The sequence below is a fragment of the Lynx canadensis genome, chromosome A3 (genome assembly GCF_007474595.2).
Source record: "Lynx canadensis isolate LIC74 chromosome A3, mLynCan4.pri.v2, whole genome shotgun sequence".
NCBI lineage: Eukaryota > Metazoa > Chordata > Mammalia > Carnivora > Felidae > Lynx > Lynx canadensis.
Genome location: NC_044305.1, coordinates 23,026,608 through 23,049,426, shown reverse-complemented (window position 1 = coordinate 23,049,426; position 22,819 = coordinate 23,026,608). Strand labels below are relative to the sequence as shown.

Below are 22,819 nucleotides of genomic sequence, written 5' to 3'. Positions count from 1 at the left end.
TATAAATTGAGAAGTGAACATAGTCCCTGTCTTTAGAGAAGTTGCATAGTATGTGACACAAGATTCCCACAGCTCTTGAAGGTACTTGTTAAAGTAGTGTGTATACTTTAAGAGGCGTAGTAGGGTGGCCAGGTTTGAAGAAGAGTGTGTAGTACAAGTGATGACAGTACTCCAGACAGGATGGTGCTTTTGGAATTCTTTAATTTGAGGGAGGAAGATGTGTTGATCTGGAAATGGAATGATGTTTCTGGTGTTTCTTTTGGAACATGGATTTAGTGGTGAGTACAGGATGATCTAGAAAGATGGCTGGGAGAGAGAGAGTTTTGTTGAGGACTCATTCATCAGGAATGTATTATGTAAGTAAGCAGGAAGGAAGGCGGTATCATCGTCAGAAACATCCAACAGGGTCCCTTGAGGTCAGGATGCTGTCACATTAGTCACTATTTAGTGATCGTGTCCTGAGCTGGTGCCAATCTTAGAATTTCTAGCCTGGGACAGAGTCACAATGTAGGAAATCTGTGTGAAGGAAGCTCTTGAACAGCAGGAGGAGGAGCCAAGGAAGGCAGCACACGTCTAGTCCAGAGAGGCATTATCAGCTCCAGACACAGCTCTGGCATTTGGGGCAACTCTGCCATCTTGTGGAATAAATGCTCAGTGATTTTTGTGAGCACTGAGTGCAGAGGTTTGCACCTAGGGGATAGCCTTGGTGGGGTGGTTTTCCTCCCACACTTAGCTATTCTGTGGCCTCAGAGTAGTTTTCCTGTGTATATAGATTTTTTCTGCATATATTAATTTTTTTTTAATTAAATAAACTCTGTCTCTAACATGGGGCTTGAACTCACAACTCCAAGATCGAGAGTTCCAACTGAGCCAGCCAGGTGCCCGTCTGTGGATATATATTTGTCTATTTTTGTTTTTTGTTTTTTTTTTTTTCAATGTTTATTTTATTTTGGGACAGAGAGAGACAGAGCATGAACGGGGGAGGGGCAGAGAGAGAGGGAGACACAGAATCGGAAACGGGCTCCAGGCTCTGAGCCATCAGCCCAGAGCCCGACGCGGGGCTCGAACTTACGGACCGCGAGATCGTGACCTGGCTGAAGTCGGACGCTTAACCGACTGCGCCACCCAGGCGCCCCAATATTTGTCTATTTTTGAAAGAGAATTAGAAACAGAGCAAGTGGGGAGGAACAGAGAGAGAGGGAGAAGGAAGATCCAAAGCAGGCTTTTTGTGCTGACAGCAGAGAGCCCAATGTGGGGCTCGAACTGATGAACTGTGAGGTTATGACCTGAGCTGAAGTTGGATGCTTAGCTGATTGAGCCACTCAGGCGCCCCTCTGCATATATTTTTAGCAAGTTTTTACTTTGAAATAATTTCAAATTATTTCAACTTGTAAAAAAGTTGGAGGGGCACCTGGGTGGTTCAGTTGGTTAAGCGTCCAGCTCTTGATTTCGGCTCAGGTCATGATCTCACTGTTCGTGGGGTTGAGCCCCGTATCAGGCTCTTCACTGACAGCGGTGAGCCTGCTTGGGATTCTCTCTCTCTCCTTCTCTCTGTCCCTCCCCAACTCTCTCTCTCAAAATAAATAAAGAAACTTAAAAAAAAAGTTGGAAAATTAGTACAAAAAATTCCTATATGTCTTCAACCTGATTCCCCACTAGTTAGCAATTTGCTGTGTTTGCTTTATTATTTTTTAAAAGTATTTTTTTCTGAGTTGTCTTGCCATAAGTTGCAGAATTTTACCCCTAAATACTCCAGTGCATATTTCCTAAAAACAAGGACATTCTCCTATATTACTGCAGTGTGATTATCAAAATAAGGACCTTATTCAAACTTCCTCAGTTCCAATAATGTCCATTATGGCAAAAGTGGGAAAAACTTTTTTCTGACCAGGATCCAATCCAGGATGATACATTGGATTTCATCATCATGTTTCTTTAGTCCCCTTTCATCTGAAATAATTCTTCAGTCTTTATTCTTCTTATTTTTTTTTAATGTTTATTTATTTTTGAGAGAGACAGAGACAGTATGCAAGTGGGTTAGGGGCAGAGAGAGAGAGGGAGACACAGAATTGAATCAGGCTCCAGGCTCTGAGCTGTCCGCACAGAGCCCGATGTGGGGCTCGAACTCAACGAGCTGTGAGATCATGACCTGAGCCCAATTCTTCAGTCTTTCTTTGTCTTTCATGAACTTGACATTTCTAAAGGATATGATGTCCCTTAATTTGGTGTTTTCTGCTCTATTCTCAGGATTAGCTTTAGGTTATTGACTTTTAGAAGAAATACCATGTAAGTGATATGTTCTTTTTAAGTGCATTCTATCAAGAGGCACATGATACCTGTTTGTCCCATTTATTGGTGATGTTAACTTTGATCACTTGGCTAGGGTTTTATCTGTTCTGTAAAGCTATTATTTTTCCCTTTATAATTAATAAGTTTCTTGTGAGAGGTTATTTTGAGGCTATATAAATATTTTGTTTCTCGGGGCGCCTGGGTGGCGCAGTCGGTTAAGCGTCCGACTTCAGCCAGGTCACGATCTCGCGGTCCGTGAGTTCGAGCCCCGCGTCGGGCTCTGGGCTGATGGCTCAGAGCCTGGAGCCTGTTTCCGATTCTGTGTCTCCCTCTCTCTCTGCCCCTCCCCCGTTCATGCTCTGTCTCTCTCTGTCCCAAAAATAAATAAATGTTGAAAAAAAAAAATTAAAAAAAAAATATTTTGTTTCTCCATGAAACATTCACCTATTTTAGCATCTGTTAGTATTTTTTATTTTCTTAATTTTTTTTAATGTTTTTTTTTTTTTTTTAATTTTTGAGAGAGAAAGAGAGAGAGAGAGAGAGAGAGAGACAGAGTACAAGCAGGGGAGGGGCAGAGAGAGAGGGAGATACAGAATCTGAAGCAGGCTCCAGGCTCCGAGCTGTCAGCACAAAGCCTGATGCAGAGCTTGAACTCACAGACTGCGAGATCATGACCTGAAGTCAGATGCTTAACCTACTGAGCCACCCAGGCATCCTGGTATTTCTTGTCTGAAACAAATTAAAAAAAATTTTTTTTATAATGTTTATTTATTTTTGGAGAGAGAGAGAGACAGAGTGTGAGTGGGGGAGGGGCAGAGAGAGAATCTGAAGCAGGCCCCAGGCTCCGAGCTGTTAGCACAGAACCTGACGTGGGGGCTGGAACCCACGAACCATGATCATGACTTGAGCCACCCAGGTGCCCCTGTCTGAAACAATTTTTACTGTAATGGCTGCCAACTGGTGATTTCTAATTTTAATAATTTCTTCTACATTTTACTGGTTGTATTTTTTTATTATGAAGAGCTTTTCCCTCTTCTTTTATTTGTATCTACATGGACTCATGGATTCTTACTTTCTTCTGTGGGTTATAATCTGTGTCTGTCATTATTTTAATACCCACCACTGTTCCAGATTTGGCCAGTGGGAGCCTTTCAAACTGGTTCCTGTATCTTCTTCATTCTGTGAGCACTTTTTAAAAAATGATTTTATTTTTATTTTTTTAAAATATTTTATTTTTAAGTAATCTCTATACCCCATGTGGGGCTCAAACTCAGAACCTTGATATCAAGAGTTGCATGCTCCCCCCGATTGAGCCAGCCAGGCAACCCCCTGCATTTTTATATATGCATTTTTATAATATCTTTTTTCCCCACTTGTCACCATACGTAGGGTCATACACTATGGTATGGACTGGGCAACTTTTTTTTTTTTAATCCTTAGGGATAAATTTTTTTTTTTTTTTTTTTTAATGTTTAGTTTTGAGAGAGACAGAGTGTGAGTGGGGGAGGGACAAAGAAAGACAGAGACACACAGAATCTGAAGCAGGCTATCAGCACAGAGCCTGATGTAGGGCTCAAATTCATGAGCTATGAGATTATGACCTGAGCCAAATCAGACCCTTAACCGACTGAGCCACCCAGGTGCCCCTGGACTAGGCAACTTTCTGTTTTCACTTAGTATATCTTGAAATTATCTGTATCAGTAAATACAGAGCTGCCTCATTCTTTTAAATAGCTGATTAGAATTACATAATGCGGACTTCCCATAATTTATTTAACTGTTTTTCTAATTAAGGACATTTTTATTTTTTTATTTGATGCATTTGACTGGACTTGCTGTGAATATTTGCATCTGTTCATGTTTCTTTTTGATTGCCTTTTGTTGCTTCAGAGCTGATAAAATTATTCCTTCACAGACCTGAAAAATGTTTTACCCATTATAGTATTTGAAGTACATGTCAAAAAATTATTAAACTATTGGGATCACATGGTGTCATTGCTAGTAAAAATACCAACTGTATTGGTGCATGGTGCTGAGGGTACATGTACAAGACAATGAGAAATGGCCCTTATTCTTTGGCCGGAGAAGTCATAAAGGATAGGATATGGGAACAGATCTGAAGTGCCAAAGATGGGGTGCATCAGGTAGTCATTTGTGCCAGGAGTTGATGGCATGTGGTCCCTGAGAGCCAGGGCCATCTGGACACCTTCCTGCTCATGGAGTGAGCTGAGTTTGGATAGAATTGAGTACTTGGCCAAGCCTGCGAGGGATGGCAGGGAGAGGGCAAAGCCTGAGTGGAGGTATGAGCCATGAAAGCATGAAGCAGTTGTTGGGGCCAGCAGTTGGCTGGGCAGCTACTAAGGCCTCATGGTGGATTATTAATGGGAGATGAATTTGGAAAGCAAGATGGTATTTAGATTGACATGGGCTTGGAATGCCAGATTGAGTATGGTCAACAAGACTAAATATCACCATCATAATCTTCTAAATGTGAGGATTGAGGAACTAGCAATGGGGGTGTTTAAAAAAGGGTTAAACAGGATATTATTTCTAAGCCATGTTTCAGAAAACATAGTTTAAAAACTTTTTTAAGTTTAAGATTAATGTATGCTTATCATAAAAGAGAAAGTATAAAGCTTTACTCAAGTGTATAGAAAATGAGAGGGCTTCTGATCCTATTCTGGATTATCTGTCACTGTGTAACCATGTTACCACATACATAGTGGTTTAAAACAACACATTTATTTTCTCATAGTTTCTGTGGATGAGGAGTCCAACTGGGTCCTCTGCAAGACTGCGGTCAAGGGGTTGACCAGGGCTGCATTCTCATCTGAAAACTACTGGAGAAAGATTTGCTTCCAGGCTTACATGGTTGTTGGCAGCATTCAATTCGTTGTGGGCTGTCGTTGTGGGCTGTCATTCAAGGCCACGTTCTTGCTGCACTCTCAGTTACAAGTTACTTGTCTTCTCTGGAGAGTAGCTCACAACATAGCAGCTTGTTTCATCAGGACTTCAAAGGAGAATATCTTCTAGTAAAGTACATGTTAAATATTACATAATATAATCACAAAAGTGACTTTGCTTATTCTATTAGAGGCAAGTTACAGGTTCTGCCCACACTCAAGGGAAAAGGATTACACTTGGATGTGAATACTTGGAGGCAGGGATTATTAGGATAAATTTTGTAATTTATTTTCCTCCCAAAAGTAAAGGAAATAGTCCTTAAGAGTTACCATTCTTAAAAGCAAATTCAAATTCTGTGGACCATTTTTCTCTGCGTAGCAATGTATAGAAGTAATTTTGAGAGAGGCAAGAGGCAAGAGCCAAGAGTGACTCTTGAGATTTTTGAGGCTGGGAGCCCAGGGGAGAGTTCTGTGCTTTGCCTTGATTTCTTCAAACAGAAATCTATTAAACATGAGGAAGAGCACAGACCATTTAAACGATAATACTGGTAACTACTTGGAAATACTGATTTCCATACCATTTCCTTAAAAAACTGGAGTAACTTGGTTCCAGTGATTTACCCACTACCCAGAGGGTAGCTTTTTTTTTTTTTTTTTAAACTGAGTTGAATCCTCAGCAGCTTTTTTTTTTTTTAAGTTTATTTATTTTTGAGACAGAGAGAGACAGAGCGTGAACGGGGGAGGGGCAGAGAGAGAGGGAGACACAGAATCGGAAGCAGGCTCCAGGCTCTGAGCCATCAGCCCAGAGCCCGACGTGGGGCTCGAACTCACGGACCGCGAGATCGTGACCTGAGCTGAAGTCCGACGCTTAACCGACTGAGCCACCCAGGCGTCCCCAGAGGGTAGCTTTTGAATCTGGCTCCCTGGAGGATTTAATTTACATATTCTCTGCTTTTTGTCTCCTGGTAACTGCTCCCAATGTTGACAAAAAGCTCTAGTTTCCCAGAGTGGATGATGTCACTTAGCTGGCTGGTGCCATCAGTGACATATGTTCCAAATAAAGTCCTATTTGGGACCCAGGTTACACACCTGTGTGAGACGTGGGATCCATGCAGATTGTGGCCCAGTGGGCCCTTAGGGCAGCCAGCTGCTCTCCTGGTTCTTGACCATGCTTCCAGCACCATGTTTCTTTGGTTACAGGAACACTGTTCTGGGGAGTAGTATAATACAGAAATATGAAAACATTGTGTTATTCTTTCTATTGTGAGGACAGTAATGGCTATTATACCTTATTAGCAAGCATGGAAAAGTAGAAAGCAGTTCTTTTTACTTGAAGTCTCATAACCAAAAGGTTGCCATTACTTATATTATAATATTGTACATAATATTTCTGTGCATAATGTTTTGTTTTGATCGTATTTCTCTTGTGGGTTTTCTTTAGCATAGTCATACTGTGCATATTCTAATATTAAATTCTTTGAAAATGTAAAATATTTTGCTGGGTGTATCATTTTACTATTTCTTTTGTGCTTTTATTAACATTAACACTTCAGTGTTTGATTAATAAAGGACAGTTGGATGTTAAAATTTCTCAGGTTGTGCCACTGATACATGGCTTCCTGGCTGGGATCCTTGTGTACACACCACCGGTAACTTTGATTGTTTTAAACAGACAGCTATAAGGTCAGTGATAACCATGATGACAACTAATGTTCAAGTAACTTGCTGTAGTTAATAATGGGTTTTCAGGGAAACATGTAGGGGCCTTGTGAAATAAGTATCTTTCTTCCCATTTGGTGAGGAAATGGTCTTAAGAGAGGCCAGCTCTCTTGTTTAATGTTGTGATACACTAAGGTAAGTATCATAGGAGAAGTAAAGAATGGAACCTGTCCCCCATTTCAACATTTTAGAATAAAGAAGGCAGAACCACCTGTAATAGAGATAGAAAGGGATAGATACCACAAGATTTATTTTCCATAAAGTACTTATGGGAATTCAGAGAAAGCAGGATAAAATCTTTTCTGCTGAGAGGCCAAGGCAAAAGCTTTATGTAAGTAGGTGGCAGTTGAAGGATGAGCAGGGCTTGATTTGCATGGGAGAGAGGTGTGCCAAACAGAGAACATGTGACCTATCCTGGCTGAACTGGCAACTTTCATTGTGCATACAGAGGGCTTGTGTTTCCTGTCCTATGCAAAAACTAGGATATAGGGCACCTGGATCGTTCAGTCAGTTGAGCATCTGACTCCTGACTTTTGCTCAGGTCATGATCCTGGGGTAGTGAGATTGAGCCCCATGTTGGACTCCATTCTGAGCATGGAGCCTGAGTAAGATACTGTCTCTCTCTCCCTCTGCCCCTCACTTCCACTCATGCTCGCTCGCTCTCTCTCTTTAAAAAAAAAAAAGACCTAAATGTATAGAATTACAGCATCAAGAGTTACAAAATTCTTGGATTAAAATAATCTGATGGAGTTTGTTCAGGATAAGTGTGTAACTTCCAACATGTAGTTTGACAAAACTATTTGAGGAAAATGGAAATGCACTTCAATTAGTGTTTTAAAAAGGCAGACAAAACAGGGATGCCTGATAGCTCAGTTGGTTAAGTGGCTGACTCTTCGTCTCGGCTCAGGTCATGATTTCTTGGTTCGTGGGATTGAGCCCCTTGTTGGGCTTTGTGCTGGCAGTGGAGCCTGGTTGGGATTCTCGCTCTCCCTCTTTCTCTCTGCTCCTTCCCCACTAGTGTACTCTTTCTCTCTCAAAATAAACTTAAAAAAAAAAAAAAGGCAGACAGCACATAGTTTAGGATTTTGGTGGACTAAGCTGGTACTTTCCAACACCATGTAATGTGACTATTTAAAAAAACAAAACCAAAAACCCTTTGTCTATGTTTGTAAAAGTAAGATGTTCTGAAAGGTGGGGGTAATAATCCTACTGAGTGGCCAGACTAGGAATCTTGTGGTTCATTTGGATTTCACATTTGTAGAAGGATGCAGAAAAATGGGAGTGCTTACAGAGTGATATGTCCTCAGCCAGAGCTTATGAGGGCTGTTTTCACTTTGGTTGGTAATTATAATTGCTGTCTCCAGCCTCATTCCATAAATGACATAAGCTTGTTTACCAAGATGTATTTAATATTTGAAATGAACTGCTTTGTGCCAAGCACATATATATATATATGTTACAGCCTTCTCTCATCTCTTTGAAATAGGTGGTATATATTCCCTTTCATAGATGAGAAACCAAATTCGAAATAGTTCAATTCGAAAATATGTACAATTTGTTTATACAGCTAATGAAAGAGCTGGAATTTAAAGTTGAGCTGATTCCATTATGCCATATTGCCGCTAGCATGAGTGTTCAGTGAGGCTGAGAATGGTGTGGACTTCTATCCTGCTTATGAGCAGGTTAATTCCTGAAAAGCTGTTCATAAGTCCCATTTGTTTATAAGTCTAAAATTATACTATATAATAGTAAGGACCAATATTTATTGAGCACTTAGTATATGCCAGACATTTTTCTAGGATCTTTGCATGTAATTCATTTAAGTCTCACAGCTCTGTGAAGGAGTTACCCTTAATCTCGCCACCCTGCACTAGAAGAAGCAGAGGCAGGAGGAGTAAGTAAAGGAGTCAGGATTTGAACCAGGCTGTCCAGCTGCAGAGCCCACACTTTTAGCCACTGTCCTGTCTTTTCCTTATGCAAATGTCCAGTGGTGTGTACACAAAGGTCCAGTGTGTTTGAATAGAGAGAATGGTAATTTTTCATGGAATTCGTTTGGAGTTCTCATTATTTTCAACCCTTAATATATTTTTTTAAACTCAAAGATGTTTGTATTTTGGCATTGTTCTTTTCCATTATAAGTCAACTTATCACAATAACCACAGCTTACAAACACAAGCCAAAGGATGCATGAGTTTACTATAGCTGAGCTTGACTGCTGTAGTTCTCAGATGGCAGGTGGTGTTGATGCTCTCTGACGTTGGACCTTACCTTATTCATATGATGGTTAGTGGGGTTGTCTGCAGTGATTTTGGAGACCGTCAAAATGGAAAAGGAATTATTAGGTTGAACCATATGAAATAGCCAATATTTAATTTTATTAATCTATAAAAATGGCAAATTCATATGGTTCAGCTTAATAGGCCCAAGAGGAGGAAATTCCAGAGAAACCACTTGTAATTTAAGAAATAATTTTAGGATGTATTGGAGGTTTGAGGTGGTTTTTGTTGTTGTTTTTAGAATGAGTGTGTGTGAGCGGTGGGAGGGGCAGAAGGAGAGGGAGAGAGAATCTTAGGCTCCTTGCTTAGTGTGGAGCCCAATGTGGGGCTCAATCTCACCATCCTGAGATCATGACCTGAGCTGAAATCAAGAGTCAGACGCTTAACCAACTGAGTTACTCAGGTGCCCCTGGAGGTTTGAGTTTTGAATTTCTCCACTGACATGCTTTTTCAGTACACCCATGTTTCTAAGTATGTATTCCATTTGGTTTCATGTTAGTTTTCTTTTCTTAACTGCATCTTATTGATTTGAACCTCTTTCTTTTATCTCTTGTCATAGATAGAAAGTGATTTTAAGGCATTCTGCTTTAGGATGTGTGTGTGTATGTGTATTTTTTTTTTAACTTGTTTAAAATGCCCGTATAGTGGCATCCATCAGATCATCAAACGTACCAGTTTTGTAATCTTACCCTAGTGCTGATTTGGAAATGTTGACTTGATTTAGATTGAGTTTAAGAATTTTATTTCTTCTGATTGTGGAATGGTATTTGAAAATGTAATCCTAATATTTACCAAAGGTTCAGTATACTATCTGCTTCTAATGGAAATTGTATCATTGTATTTGGGAAATATTTGATTCACCCAAGAAAAGTCTTTTTAGGATATTCTTGGGTGACCTAATCAAGAGTGTAGGAAAATTTGAATTTAAGGGGATTACTCTCATTGGGGTGAAGGCATTATGAAAGGAGTCTTCAATAAACTGTTTCCAACACACATGAATTTCTTGTTACAGCTTTATTTTTTGTCATTGATACATGGCAAATTGTTGCCTTCTGTTTGTTTTTTGGGGCAGAGGGCGCATTTCAAACTGTTTTTGCCTCTTTAAATTTGATCATGGAGTCCTCCTGAGTTCTCCTCATGCCTTTCAGCTTCACTCATTTGGTTATCTTTTTTTTTTCTTACTGAGTCCCTTTGTTCAAACAAAGTACATAGTAGCAAAATATCAAAAACTTTTGTAACAGTTACACTCTCTTTGTACAAAAATCATTGTGAGATCCCTTTGGTTTTATAAAAAGATCCCACTAGAATATTCCCTAGTTTTGTCCACACACACAAGTATTAGGATCGTAGTAAGTTTGAATCTGTTCTAAGTCAAGAGTATTAAGTACTGGTGGGTTGGGTTTCTGATTTTTTTTTTTTTTTAAGGATTTTTCCTGTTCTTTCCCTACAGTCTACAACCTTGAGAACTTGTGTGGCTGCCTAATAAGCAAACACTTGATCTTAGCCAAAAGGCCGAGAAGCGATCTAATAAGCAAACAAAAACATGTTGATCTTCTCATTCAGAAGATGAATCTTGGTTGAGTGTTATTTATCCTGAAGTTGTATCCTTTCTTTCCAAACAGTAATCTGGGGAGGTGATGGCTGCCTGATGTCTCTGTCTCCATATGCTTTCTGCTCTTTCACTTTTTGTTGCCGTGTGTAATGCATGTATTGTCATAAGTAGGATAAGCACGAGGAATCTTTGTTTTTGTTTCTGTTCTGTTTTTCAGTAACAAATACTTTTAAGAAAACAGATGATTTTGTGACATGTAAAGCCCCAGCTGTCGACCTAGATCACAAGTTCAGGTGCAAGGTTGTGGATTGTTTAAAATTTTTCCGCAAGGCCAAACTGTTGCACTATCACATGAAGTATTTCCACGGGATGGAGAAGTCACCAGAGCCAGATGAGAACCCAGGAAAGAGGCAGGTCCAAACGAGGGGCTCTTCAGCTTCAGACAAGGCCAGCCAGGAGAGCCTGACCAGGAAGCGGGTCTCTGCCAGTTCCCCAAGTAAGTATTTTGGTTCTATGTTGTATCTATATTATAGAGTACTCTCTGTTGCTCAGGTCACACTGCTTGCATTTCTGACACAGAAGAAGGTGTTAAGTTGGTTTGGTCCAATTGAATCTTAAAAGATGAAAACTGACAAGTGATCCTCAGGAATTACATCAAAGGGCTGTGACCCTCCTGGAGGAACGAGAACTACAGTAGTGGGGGCACCTGGGGGGCTCGGTCATCGAGCACCTGACTTGGACTCAGGTCATGATCTCACGGTTCGTGAGTTTGAGTCCCACATTTGGTGAGCTTGTGCCCCACTTCAGGTGAGGCCCTCTTCTCTCTCTCTCTGCCCCTTGTGGGATTCTATCTCTCTCTCTCTCTCTCTCTCTCTCTCTCTCTCTCTGCCCCTCGCTCACTTGCACGTGCGTGCTCTCTCTTTCTCAAAAAAAACAAAAAACAAAAAACAAAACAAAACAAAAAAACCCCAAAACAAAAAAATTGTAATGGAGGTAGTAAGGATTACCACAAAGTCTCGTCTTCATGTCTTGGTACAAAGAACCTTTTTGGTGGCCTTTCCTTCCTTCCTCCCTTCCTCCCTTCTTCCCTTCCTTCCTTTCCTTCCTTCCACCTTCCTCCCTCCCTCCTTCCTTCCTTTCCCTCCCTCCTTTCCTTCCTTTCCTTTCCTTCCTTCCTTCCTTCCTCCCTTCCCTTCCCTTCCCTTCCCTTCCCTTCCTTACCCTTCCCTTCCATTCCCTTCCTTCCCTTCCCTTCCCTCCCCTCCCCTCCCCTCCCCTCCCCTCCCCTCCCTCCCCTTCCCTTCCCTTCCCTCCCCTTCCCTTCCTTCCCTTCCTTTCCTTCCTTCCTCCTTCCTCCCTCCCTTCCTCCTCTCTTCCCTCTCTCCTTTCCTTCCTTTCCCTCCCTCCTTCCTTCCTTCCTTCCTTCCTTCCTTCCTTCCTTCCTTCCTTCCCCTTCTCCCTCCCCCCCCTCCCTTCCTTCCTTCCTTCCTTCCTTCCTTCCTTCCTTCCTTCCTTCCTTCCCTTTCATCTAAGTAATCTCTAGCCAGTATGGGTTTCAAACTCACAACCCTGAGATTGACAGTTGCATGCTCCACCATATGCCAACCAGGTGCCCCTGGAGATTTTTTCTAAAACTTAAGAGATTGAAAAATTACAAATTTCTGGGGGAATTTCAGAAGACTTTTTAAAATTTTTAAATTTTGTTTAATGTTTATTTTTGAGAGAGTGCGAGTGGGGGCGGTGGGGGGGAGCAGAGAGAGAGGGAGACACAGAATCCAAAGTAGGCTCCAGGCTCTGAGCTGTCAGCACAGCCCAATGTGGGGCTCAAACTCACTAACCGCGAGGTCATGACCTGAGCCGAAGTCGGACGGTTAACCGACTGAGCCAGCCAGCACCACCCCCCTCACCTTTTATTTATTAAAAAAAATTTTTTTTAATGTTTTTTATTTATTTTTGAGAGAGAGAGGAGGTGGGGAGGGGCAGAGAGAGAGGGAGACACAGAATCCAAAACAGGCTCCAGGCTCTGAGCTGTCAGCACAGAGCCCGATGCGGGGCTCGAACTCACAAACTGCAAGATCATGACCTGAGCCGAAGTCAGGTGCTTAACCGACTGAGCCACCCAGGCGCCCCATTCTTTTTAAAGTAATCTCTATGCCCAACGTGGGGCTCAAACTCATGACCCCAAGATCAATAGTCACATGCTCTACTGACTGAGCCACATGCCCGCAGAAGCCTTTTTAATGAATTTCCAGTAAATTCTACAAGCCCTCCAGCTTCTTTTTACCTGAAATTGTAACATCATTATATATTGCTGGCTGATATAATACCTAGGTATTAAATGATATGTGGAACTCCTAGGACATATGACAGTATTCCCAAGAAAGTATGAAATCAGGTTTCAGGACAATGGGGCAGGGCTGTGTCAACTAAGGTGATCTCTGACCCTGTGAGAGATCAGTCCTCAGCCATGTTTTGAAGATTTAGTGAGTGAAGGTCAAGGTAGAATCTTTTAGTCATATATGATGCATTATTTATTAAAAGTATAATGTGAACCACATGTAACTTTTTCTAATAGCCACATTTTATTTTATTATTTAATTTTTAATTTTTATTTTTTTTAAATGTTTATTTTTGAGAGAGAGAGCATGGGGGAGGGGCAGAGAGACAGGGGGACAGAGGATCTGAAATGGGCTCCACACTGACAGCAACGAGCCCAATGTGGGGGTCGAACTCTCAGACTGCAAGATCAAATGCTCAACTGACTGAGCCACCCAGGCGCTCCTAATAGCCACATTTTAAAATGTCAAAGGAAACAGATGAAATCATTCTTAATGTATTTTATTAATTTACTATATCCAAAATGCTATCATTTCAGCATTAAGTTGGTATAGAAATGTCTTTCTTTTTGAAGTTTTTTTTTTTTTTTTTAATTTCTTTATTTGAGGTGGGGAGGGGCAGCGAGAGAAGGAGAGAGAATCCCAAGCAGGCTGTGTAGTCTCACCACAGAGTCTGCTATGGGGATCGATCTCATGAACCATGAGATTATGACCTGAGCCCAAATCAAGAGTTAGAGGCTTAACTGACTGAGGCACCCCAGTATAAAAGTTTCTAGTGAGCTGTTTTATATTCTTTTTCTTATACTAGCCTTTACAGTTTAGTGTGTATTTTATGTTTACTGAACATTTCACTTCAGACTAGCCACATTTCAGGTGCTCAGTAGCTGCATATGGCTAGTAGCCTCTGTATTGGGCTCTATTACCCTCTGTTGTAGGTAGTCTAGCTGTGCACTTGGCGAGCCTGAGCACTGAGCTAACAGGAGCTGCCTGAGGAAGGCCAGCTGGCCAGTAGTCATCCAGGAGGAGACTCCCCATGAGGGCCGCAGGGCATGGCAGCACTCACCACCTTAGTGACTTCACCAGAGTGTTGCTCGGGTACCCATCAGTGGTTAGATGTCTCTCAGAGCAGGCTCGTATGAACCAAATGGCAGTAGACTGATGCTCAAGGCCACGTGCCAGTTATTTATTTGAGACGAAGCCCACAGCTGTCAAAATTCCTTTCCTGTGTAGGAACAGTTTGCTTATTGAGCATTGGATCAGAGCACTGGAGTTAGAAGTGCTTCATACTAAAATAGATTGACTTGTCCATTCAGTACCTCTTTATTGAGTGCTTATTAAGTGCCAGGCTCTGTTCTGGGCATTTCAGAAGAGACCTGAGTCCTGTTTTGCTTGAGATCTTGGTTGTGAATATTCCTGGCACAAGGAAGAAAAGACTGGCTCAGTCCTCAGACCAGAGCATTCTCTTGCCTGGGCATTGCTTGTTTCATTTAGGGCCAAACATTGATTCCTTAGGGATGTTAATGTCTATTCCTGGCCAGTCCTACTGGCTTTGGTGGCCACTCTGTATCTTTCAGGTGAGTATATCTCTCTGTCATTGAATACATGGTTAATTATGGGGGCAAGCTTATTTCCTAGGACATAAGATACCTGTCACTGAGATCTTCTTCCCCAAAATGCCACCTGGCCCACGTCTCACCTAGAGCAGTGGCTAACTAACCCAGCTGCCTGGGAGTCACACTTGGTGACTTGTTAAAATATGGATTTATTGGGCCCTGCTTTCCAGACACATTCCAATTCAGTGGTTCTAAGTTTAGAATCTGTAACATTTTTACAACCCATCCCCAAGTACAAAAGTGACATATGATTGCTGTATAAATCAGTACAACAGAGTTAAGGGAAAAGGTATCCCTCCCCTTGGCATTCCCACCCTCTTTGCAAATGTAACTATTTTTATTTAACAAATTCTTTTCAGATGTTTTCTGTGCATATCCAAACACGTCTACATAGAAAATATCTTTTACACAGTATCACCTGCCACTTTTTTTTTTTCATTAAAGATATCTTGGGCATCATTTCATATCAGTGTTGATATGTGGTTCTACTGATTTTGACAGTTGTCATTTTTCATTGTATGAGTGTACTGTACTGTAAACATTCTTCCTATAAAAAGTTTATATTTTGCCATTTTTTTTCACTCTATCAAGTGCTAAAATAAAGTAAACCTCCCAAAGATTAATTTACCCTTGTGTACAAATAAACACATGGGATAAATTCCTGGAGGTGGTTGGCTTCAGCAAAGGGTATGTGCATATCTAAACTTCTGATAGGGGCGCCTGGGTGGCGCAGTCGGTTAAGCGTCCAACTTCAGCCAGGTCACGATCTCGCGGTCCGGGAGTTCGAGCCCCACGTCAGGCTCTGGGCTGATGGCTCAGAGCCTGGAGCCTGTTTCCAATTCTGTGTCTCCCTCTCTCTCTGCCCCTCCCCCGTTCATGCTCTGTCTCTCTCTGTCCCAAAAATAAATAAACGTTGAAAAAAAAATTTTTTTTTAAACTTCTGATAGATGATACCAAATCACCTTTTTTTTTTTTTTTTTAATTTTTTTTTTTCAGCGTTTATTTATTTTTGGGACAGAGAGAGACAGAGCATGAACGGGGGAGGGGCAGAGAGAGAGGGAGACACAGAATCGGAAACAGGCTCCAGGCTCTGAGCCATCAGCCCAGAGCCCGACGCGGGGCTCGAACTCACGGACCGCGAGATCGTGACCTGGCTGAAGTCGGACGCTTAACCGACTGCGCCACCCAGGCGCCCCCCAAATCACCTTTTGAAAACTTTGTTTCAGTTTATAATCTCTCTCCAACTAGTCATGTGTGTCAGTTTTTTAATATTATCAATATTACCAAATTTTAAATTATTGTAAGTCTGATAGGTAAACATATTTCAGTGATTTTAGTATTTTATTTTTAAATTTCTGAAGTATTTTTGGGGCGCCTGGGTGGCTCAGTCGGTTAAGCGTCTGACTTTTGCTCAGGTCATGATATCACTGCTTGTGAGTTTGAGCCACAAGTTGGGCTCTATGCTAACAGCTCAGAGCCTGGATCCTGCTTTGCATTCTGTGTCTCCCTCTGTGCCCCTCCTCTGCTCACACTCTGTGTGTGTGTCTCTCTGTTAAAAATAAACAAACATTAAAAAATTAAAATTCTGGGGGCGCCTGGGTGGCGCAGTCGGTTGAGCGTCCGACTTCAGCCAGGTCACGATCTTGCGGTCCGTGAGTTCGAGCCCCGCGTCAGGCTCTGGGCTGATGGCTCAGAGCCTGGAGCCTGTTTCCGATTCTGTGTTTCCCTCTCTCTCTGCCCCTCCCCCGTTCATGCTCTGTCTCTCTCGGTCCCAAAAATAAAAATAAAACGTTTAAAAAAAAAAAATTAAAATTCTGAAATATTTAAAATATACAGTTCATAACTTATGCCCATTTTTAAATTGGATTATTTGGGGTTTTTTTGAGTTTTGAGGTTTAGAAGTTCTTTACATATTTTGGATACTAACCCTTTATCGGATCCCTCCCCTGTCATTTGCATGTCATTTGCAAATACTTTCTCCCATTCAATAGGTTACTTTTTAGTTCTGTTGATTGTTTCCTTTGCTGCTCAGAAGCTTTTTATTTTGATCTAGTCTCAATAGTTTATTTTTCTTTTATTTGCCTTGCCTGAGGAGATATATGTAGAAAAATGTTGCTATGGCTGATGTCAGAGATACTACTTCCTGTTCTTTATTCTAGGATTTTTATGGTTTCAGGTCTCACATTTAGGCCTGTAATCCATTTTGAGTTTTTTTTTGGGGGGGGGGGATGTGAGGAGAGTGCATGCAAATGGGACAGGCATGGGGGAGAGTGAGAGAATCCCAAGCAGGCTCCATGCCCATCTTGTAGCATGATGTAGGGCTTGAATTCATGACTTGGGAGATCATGACCTTAGCTGAAATCAGCAGTCAGATCAGACTCTTAGCCAACTGAGCCACCCAGGCGCCCCTGAGTTTATTTTTGTGTATGGTGAAAGAAAGTGGTCCTTTTTCATTCTTTTACATGTTGCTGTCCAGTTTTCCCAGTACCATTTGTTGAAGAGCCTTTTTCCCATTGCATATTCTTGCCTCCTTTGTTGAAGATAATTGACCATATAATTGTGGGTGTATTTCTGAGTTATCTGTTCTGTTCCATTGACCTATGTGTCTATTCAAACTTTTTTCAATATTATTGTATCTGTTATGGTGATCTGTGATCAGTGATTATGACTCACTGAAAACTCAGATGATGGTTAGCATTTTTTTTACCAATAAAATATTAAAAAACTTTTTTTACAATATTCATTTATTTTTGAGAGAGCGCGAGTGTGGGAGGGGCACACAGAGAGGGGGGTACAGAGGCTCCAGTGTGGGCTCTGTGCTGACAGCAGAGAGTTCAGTGTGGGGCTCGAACTCACAAACCATGAGCTCATGACCTGAGCCTAATTTGGAGGCTCCAATAAAGTGTTTCTTGTTTGAATGTTTATTTATTTTCAGAGAGAGAGCAGAGGAGGGGCAGAGAGAGAGGAGATAGAGAATCCCAAGCAGGCTCTGAGTGGCCAGCACAGAGCCTAATATGGGGCTTGTACTTACAAACTGTGACATCATGACCTGAACTGAAATTAAGAGTCCGACACTTAACAGACCAAGCCACCCAGGTGCCCCCAACTGAGTATTTTTTAATTTAGGTGTGTACTTTGTTTTTTTTCTTTTAAAGACATAATGCTATTGCATACTTAATAGACTATAGTATAGTGTAAACATAACTTTTATATGCGCTGGGAAACCGAAAAATACATTCAACTCACTTTATTGCGACCTTTGTTTTGTTGTGGTAATCTGGAACCACGCCTGCAGTATTTCTGAGGTATATCTGTAAATGTGTGAATAGAGTAAATAAATTGTGATATCTTGATCCAGTGGAATACCGCACAGCAGTGAGTGAGTGGACCACAGCCCTCCCACCAACTTTGGTACATGTCACAAATACAGTGTTGAGCTAGTGTAAACTCATAACCTATGTGCTACGGTTTTATATAAAGTTCAAAACCAGATAAAAATGAATCTGTGCTGTTTGAGGGTATGACAGTGGTTAGTTACCCTTGTGGGGTGGTAGGTGGATGAATGAATGGTGGGGGCAGGAGGGAGACTTTTGGCCTGCTTGTATCAATCATACATTTATTATGTGTGTAGTTTTCTCTATATGTTTTAGGCCTCAATAAAAGGCCTACATAAAACAGACACTTCGAAAATATTAAAATTGCTGTAAGAATGTAAGAAAATAAAGTACAAGGAGATGCTGAGATAAAAGATCAGGCTTTTCACTTGAAATAATGGTAACTGAGGAGCTTTTAATTTTTTGTTTATTTACATCTGCTTTATCCCCAAATGGATCCCTTTTTTCTCTGTCCCCCAGCAGTAATCCAGGTTTTCCTGTCTTGCCTTGATTGTTGTAATAGTTTCTCAACCAGTTTTCTTCTCTCCGTCCTTTACCCACTATGGTTTATCTTTTATTTTGCTGTAAGGGAACTTGGAGAATACAAACCTGATCATATCACTCATCTGCTAAGAAATATTTAAGGATGGAATGATGGTTTTTGCAGAGCATAATGTTGGTGCTGGGCATGTGGGTTGGGAATCCTATCCCATTCTTATAACTGTTGTTGGACTTTTTGTAGGTTTCCCCACTTCTCTGTCTCTGTGTAAACTGGATGAGTTTACACAGATGGGATGAGTCTGTGAGCTAATGTATTTTTTTTTTTTTAAATTTTTTTTTCAACGTTTATTTATTTTGGGGACAGAGAGAGACAGAGCATGAATGGGGGAGGGGCAGAGAGAGAGGGAGACACAGAATCGGAAACAGGCTCCAGGCTCTGAGCCATCAGCCCAGAGCCTGACGTGGGGCTCGAACTCCCGGACCGCGAGATCGTGACCTGGCTGAAGTTGGACGCTTAACCGACTGCGCCACCCAGGCGCCCCGAGCTAATGTATTTAATGAGCCTGTTATATAGGGTCCCATATGTGGGAGGTGCATTTCCTTCTTCCCCTTGACTATGATTTTATTTGTCTCATCCAGCCATGTATGACTGAAGTTAGTGCATTGATACGAGCTTTTCAGCTGGACTGTAACTACTGTTGGAGAGGAATGAATGTTGTTGCTGCAGTATCCTGTGGGCTCTGCTCAGAGCTGTTAACACAGCCGGTGCTCAGGCATTGGTGATTGTGCATATTGATGTGTTGGGACCTAGTAGAAATGGATCCGGTGATGGGGTGACATCTGGGCAGGCAGAACTAGGGAGCAACTGGAGGTGGATTCAGCCTATCACAGTGACACAGAGTGTCTAGAACGAAGTTATTCCAGAGGCTGAGTCTTGACAGACAGGAGGCCATAAGGGGACTGAGGAAAGACGTGTTTGCTTGGCTACCATGGTGTGTGCCCTCTGAGCTAGGGCATAGTTCTCCTTGTCCCTGGTCATGGTAATTGTCTGAGGAGGGACCTTGCCCAGTATAACACACCTGAGTTCAGGATGGGCATTCTTGGCCATGTGTAGATTGCTTGTCTGGTTTGGCGATTCCTGATTAACTATACTTGAGGTTCGTGATTTGTGTTGAGTAATATGTGCAGGCTCAGAGTCAGCCCATCTGAATTTGAACCCCCCCCCCAGCCTTCCCTACTTGCTTTGCTATGTGACTTTGAGCAAAGAACTTGCTGAACTTCAGTTTTCCCATCTGTGAAATGGAAATAATACTACTACTTACCTTGGAGCTTTGTTACATTAAATATAATGTAACGTAAAATGCTTAACACAATATCTGGCCTACAGTAAACTCTTAATAAGCAGTAGCTCTTTGTTTCAGTGAGAACATTATCCCAGGTAGTCAGAGATCTAGTTCTAAATTCAGCTGACCACTAATGAGCTGCAAAATCAATAGACAGGTTGTTGCCATTTTGGTATAAGAAACCTCAGTGATTGATTTTCTACTTTTGTGTACTGCTTTTGGATCTCATACCAATATAGCCACCTGGGATTTGATTCTCTGTCTTAACTAAAAGATCCGTTTCATTGTGATTTGGAAATTTGATGAACTTGGAAATTTTTGCCTGCCAGTTTTCTTTTTAATAACATGATCTGCTGAGGTGCCTGGGTGGCTCAGTCTGTTAAACCGTCTGATTCTTGATCTCAGGTCAGGTCTTGATCTCAGGGTCATGAGTTCAAGCCTTGCATTGGGCTCTGTGCTGGGCATGAATACTACTTATATTTAATTTTTTTTTTTTTCAACGTTTTATTTTATTTTTGGGACAGAGAGAGACAGAGCATGAACGGGGGAGGGGCAGAGAGAGGGAGACACAGAATCAGAAACAGGCTCCAGGCTCTGAGCCATCAGCCCAGAGCCTGACGCGGGGCTCGAACTCACGGACCGCGAGATCGTGACCTGGCTGAAGTCGGACGCTTAACCGACTGCGCCACCCAGGCGCCCCTGAATACTACTTAAACAAACAGGGGTGCCTGGGTGGCTCAGTCAGTTGAGGGTCCAACTTGATTTCGTGGGATTGAGCTCTGTGTCAGGCTCTGCACTGAGAGTGCAGAGCCTGCTTGGGATTCTCTCTCTCTCCCTCTCTCTTTACCCCTTTCCCACTTGTGCACGTGTACTCTCTCTCTCTCACAAAATAAATAAATTAAACATTTAGAAAACAAAAAACAAAAAAAACACAAGACTGACAGGGGTGGACGATATAAAATGCTTTAGGGGGTGCCTGGCTGGCACCATCGGGAGAGTGTGCAACTCTTGGTCTTAGGGTCATGAGTCTGAGCCCTATGTTGGGTGTAGAGGTTACTAAAAATAAAATAAATAAGATAATAAAAAATAAAAATAAAATAAAAGCTTTAGGGTGAACAGATGGGTGTTTTAAATCACTGTGTTTTATCTTGTTACTCCCCTGCTGGTCCTCTGTAAAACTGGTCAGTTTGGTGGCAGAATGGGCCACACAGGCCACTCACCCACTGTCTGGGGTATAGCCTGGTCATTCCCGTACCCTCTTAGATGGTAGAGCAGTTTTGCGCAGCCAGGAAGGAACACACAACTCTGTCCTCCTGTCAAGTGGACACAGACCTTATGGATGATTTCACAATTCTCATGTGTGTGGTTGCTGAGATGGCCAGCAGTTATCAGGCTGAAAGAAACCAGCTGGTTTACCTTGCTATATTCTAGGTGGGAAATGAAAACCCTGGCCCCTAGTCCTGCCTGTGCCAGTAACCAGAAGGACCCTAAGTTATCATCATCAGTGAACTGGGGTCAGGAGACATGTTCATCCTTCACCATGACGCTGGCTGTCAATGAGAGCAAACATAGGAAGGTATTTAGAAGATTCCATAGACCCCAGGCCTCCAGAAGGCACCCCCTGTTCCAGGCATCTCCCCTCACTGTCTCCCATCAAAGTCTCCTTCTGTTTCCTCATGGTTTTGCTGGTTACTTGACTAATCCAGTAACTAAATTTCTCAAGATTTGAAAGATTAAAACCAGCATAATAGGTCACCTATTCTCAACATACCTAGGTTTCAGTCAGACTTCTAAGAAATTCTGGTATTCAGGGGTGGCATTTCAGACGGGGTGGGTTCAGGTGGAGAGATGTTTCAAGGTGAGACTCTGACACCAGGCAACCTGTGTTCTAGTTCATAGGCATTGTGAACTTGACATTATGCATAAGTGAAAAACACATAGAATATTACAGAAATTATGCTGTTTGGTGAAAATTATTGTAAAGAAGTACTCTCTTTATGCTGAGTGCTCTGGTTGTGGCAAATGGGACCTTGAGATCTAATGGAGTTCTCACGTGGAGATTCCTGGTGCTTCTGTTCCATGAGAACCAGAAAATGCTCTGCAGAGATTATTTTTCAATCCTCTCAATTTCCCTGCTGGGTTGGTTGACCAGAAGAAACAGTTCTGGTCTGAGAGTCCATAGACTGAATCTTAGTAGCAGTCCTGCTACTGTTCACTTGTGATCTGAGCTCTTTACAGATGTGATTTCCTCATTTTTAAAGTGATGATGTACGATCAGGTATGAATGAGACAAGGCCCTTTCACGTGAGGAGAAAAGCCCATAATCAGATGCAGGGAAAAGAGCTAAGTTTTATATTAGGAACTTATAAAGTGCTGTGGAAACAAAGATTCAGATTTTGTTTCTAGAGCAGGAGCTGGGACGTTAAGAGGACAAGGTGACATTTGAGTTAAACCTTAAAGTGTGAGGGTAGAGGGTTTGGACCAAGGCCAGGGAATAGGAAAGTTATTCCCATGCTGGGACCAAGCAGGGTAGAGGTTCAAAGGCATCGAGGAGAATAAATGGCTATGATCGTCTGTCCCTGAGATGCCTCTTCTGACTCTGGTCTCCAGATGTTTCCCTTTCCCTCGGCCAGGCCTTTCATCACATAAGTGAATTTGGGAGGTCAGTTTAGGTTTGCATTTCCAAATTAGGTTTCTCAGAATACCAGAATCCATTTAATGAATTCTCTTCCAGTGGCAAGTTCAGGCTTCTTTGGTATCTGGGTTTGTTTCTACATAAATGAGTTCAGTTGTGAGTAGCGGTTCGTACCAGAAAGAATACTCTAGAATCAAAGGGGACCTCACTTGTGCTTACTACCTGTTGTTACATCCATTTGGTTCTCACTCTGGGTAACCCTTGTCTGTAGGCCAAAA

The 22,819-nt window shown here is 41.9% G+C and overlaps 1 protein-coding gene across 2 annotated transcripts in view; it reads left to right on the top strand.

The window, feature by feature from the left end:
• The window catches only part of PHF20 (PHD finger protein 20), a 174,236-nt gene that overhangs the window by 115,055 nt on the left and 36,362 nt on the right, over window positions 1–22,819 (top strand). For both annotated transcript variants that reach the window (XM_030309687.1, XM_030309686.1), the window contains exon 10: window positions 10,957–11,235. In XM_030309687.1, coding sequence (XP_030165547.1) covers window positions 10,957–11,235 — 279 coding nt within the window. The remainder of the gene's footprint in view (window positions 1–10,956; window positions 11,236–22,819) is intronic.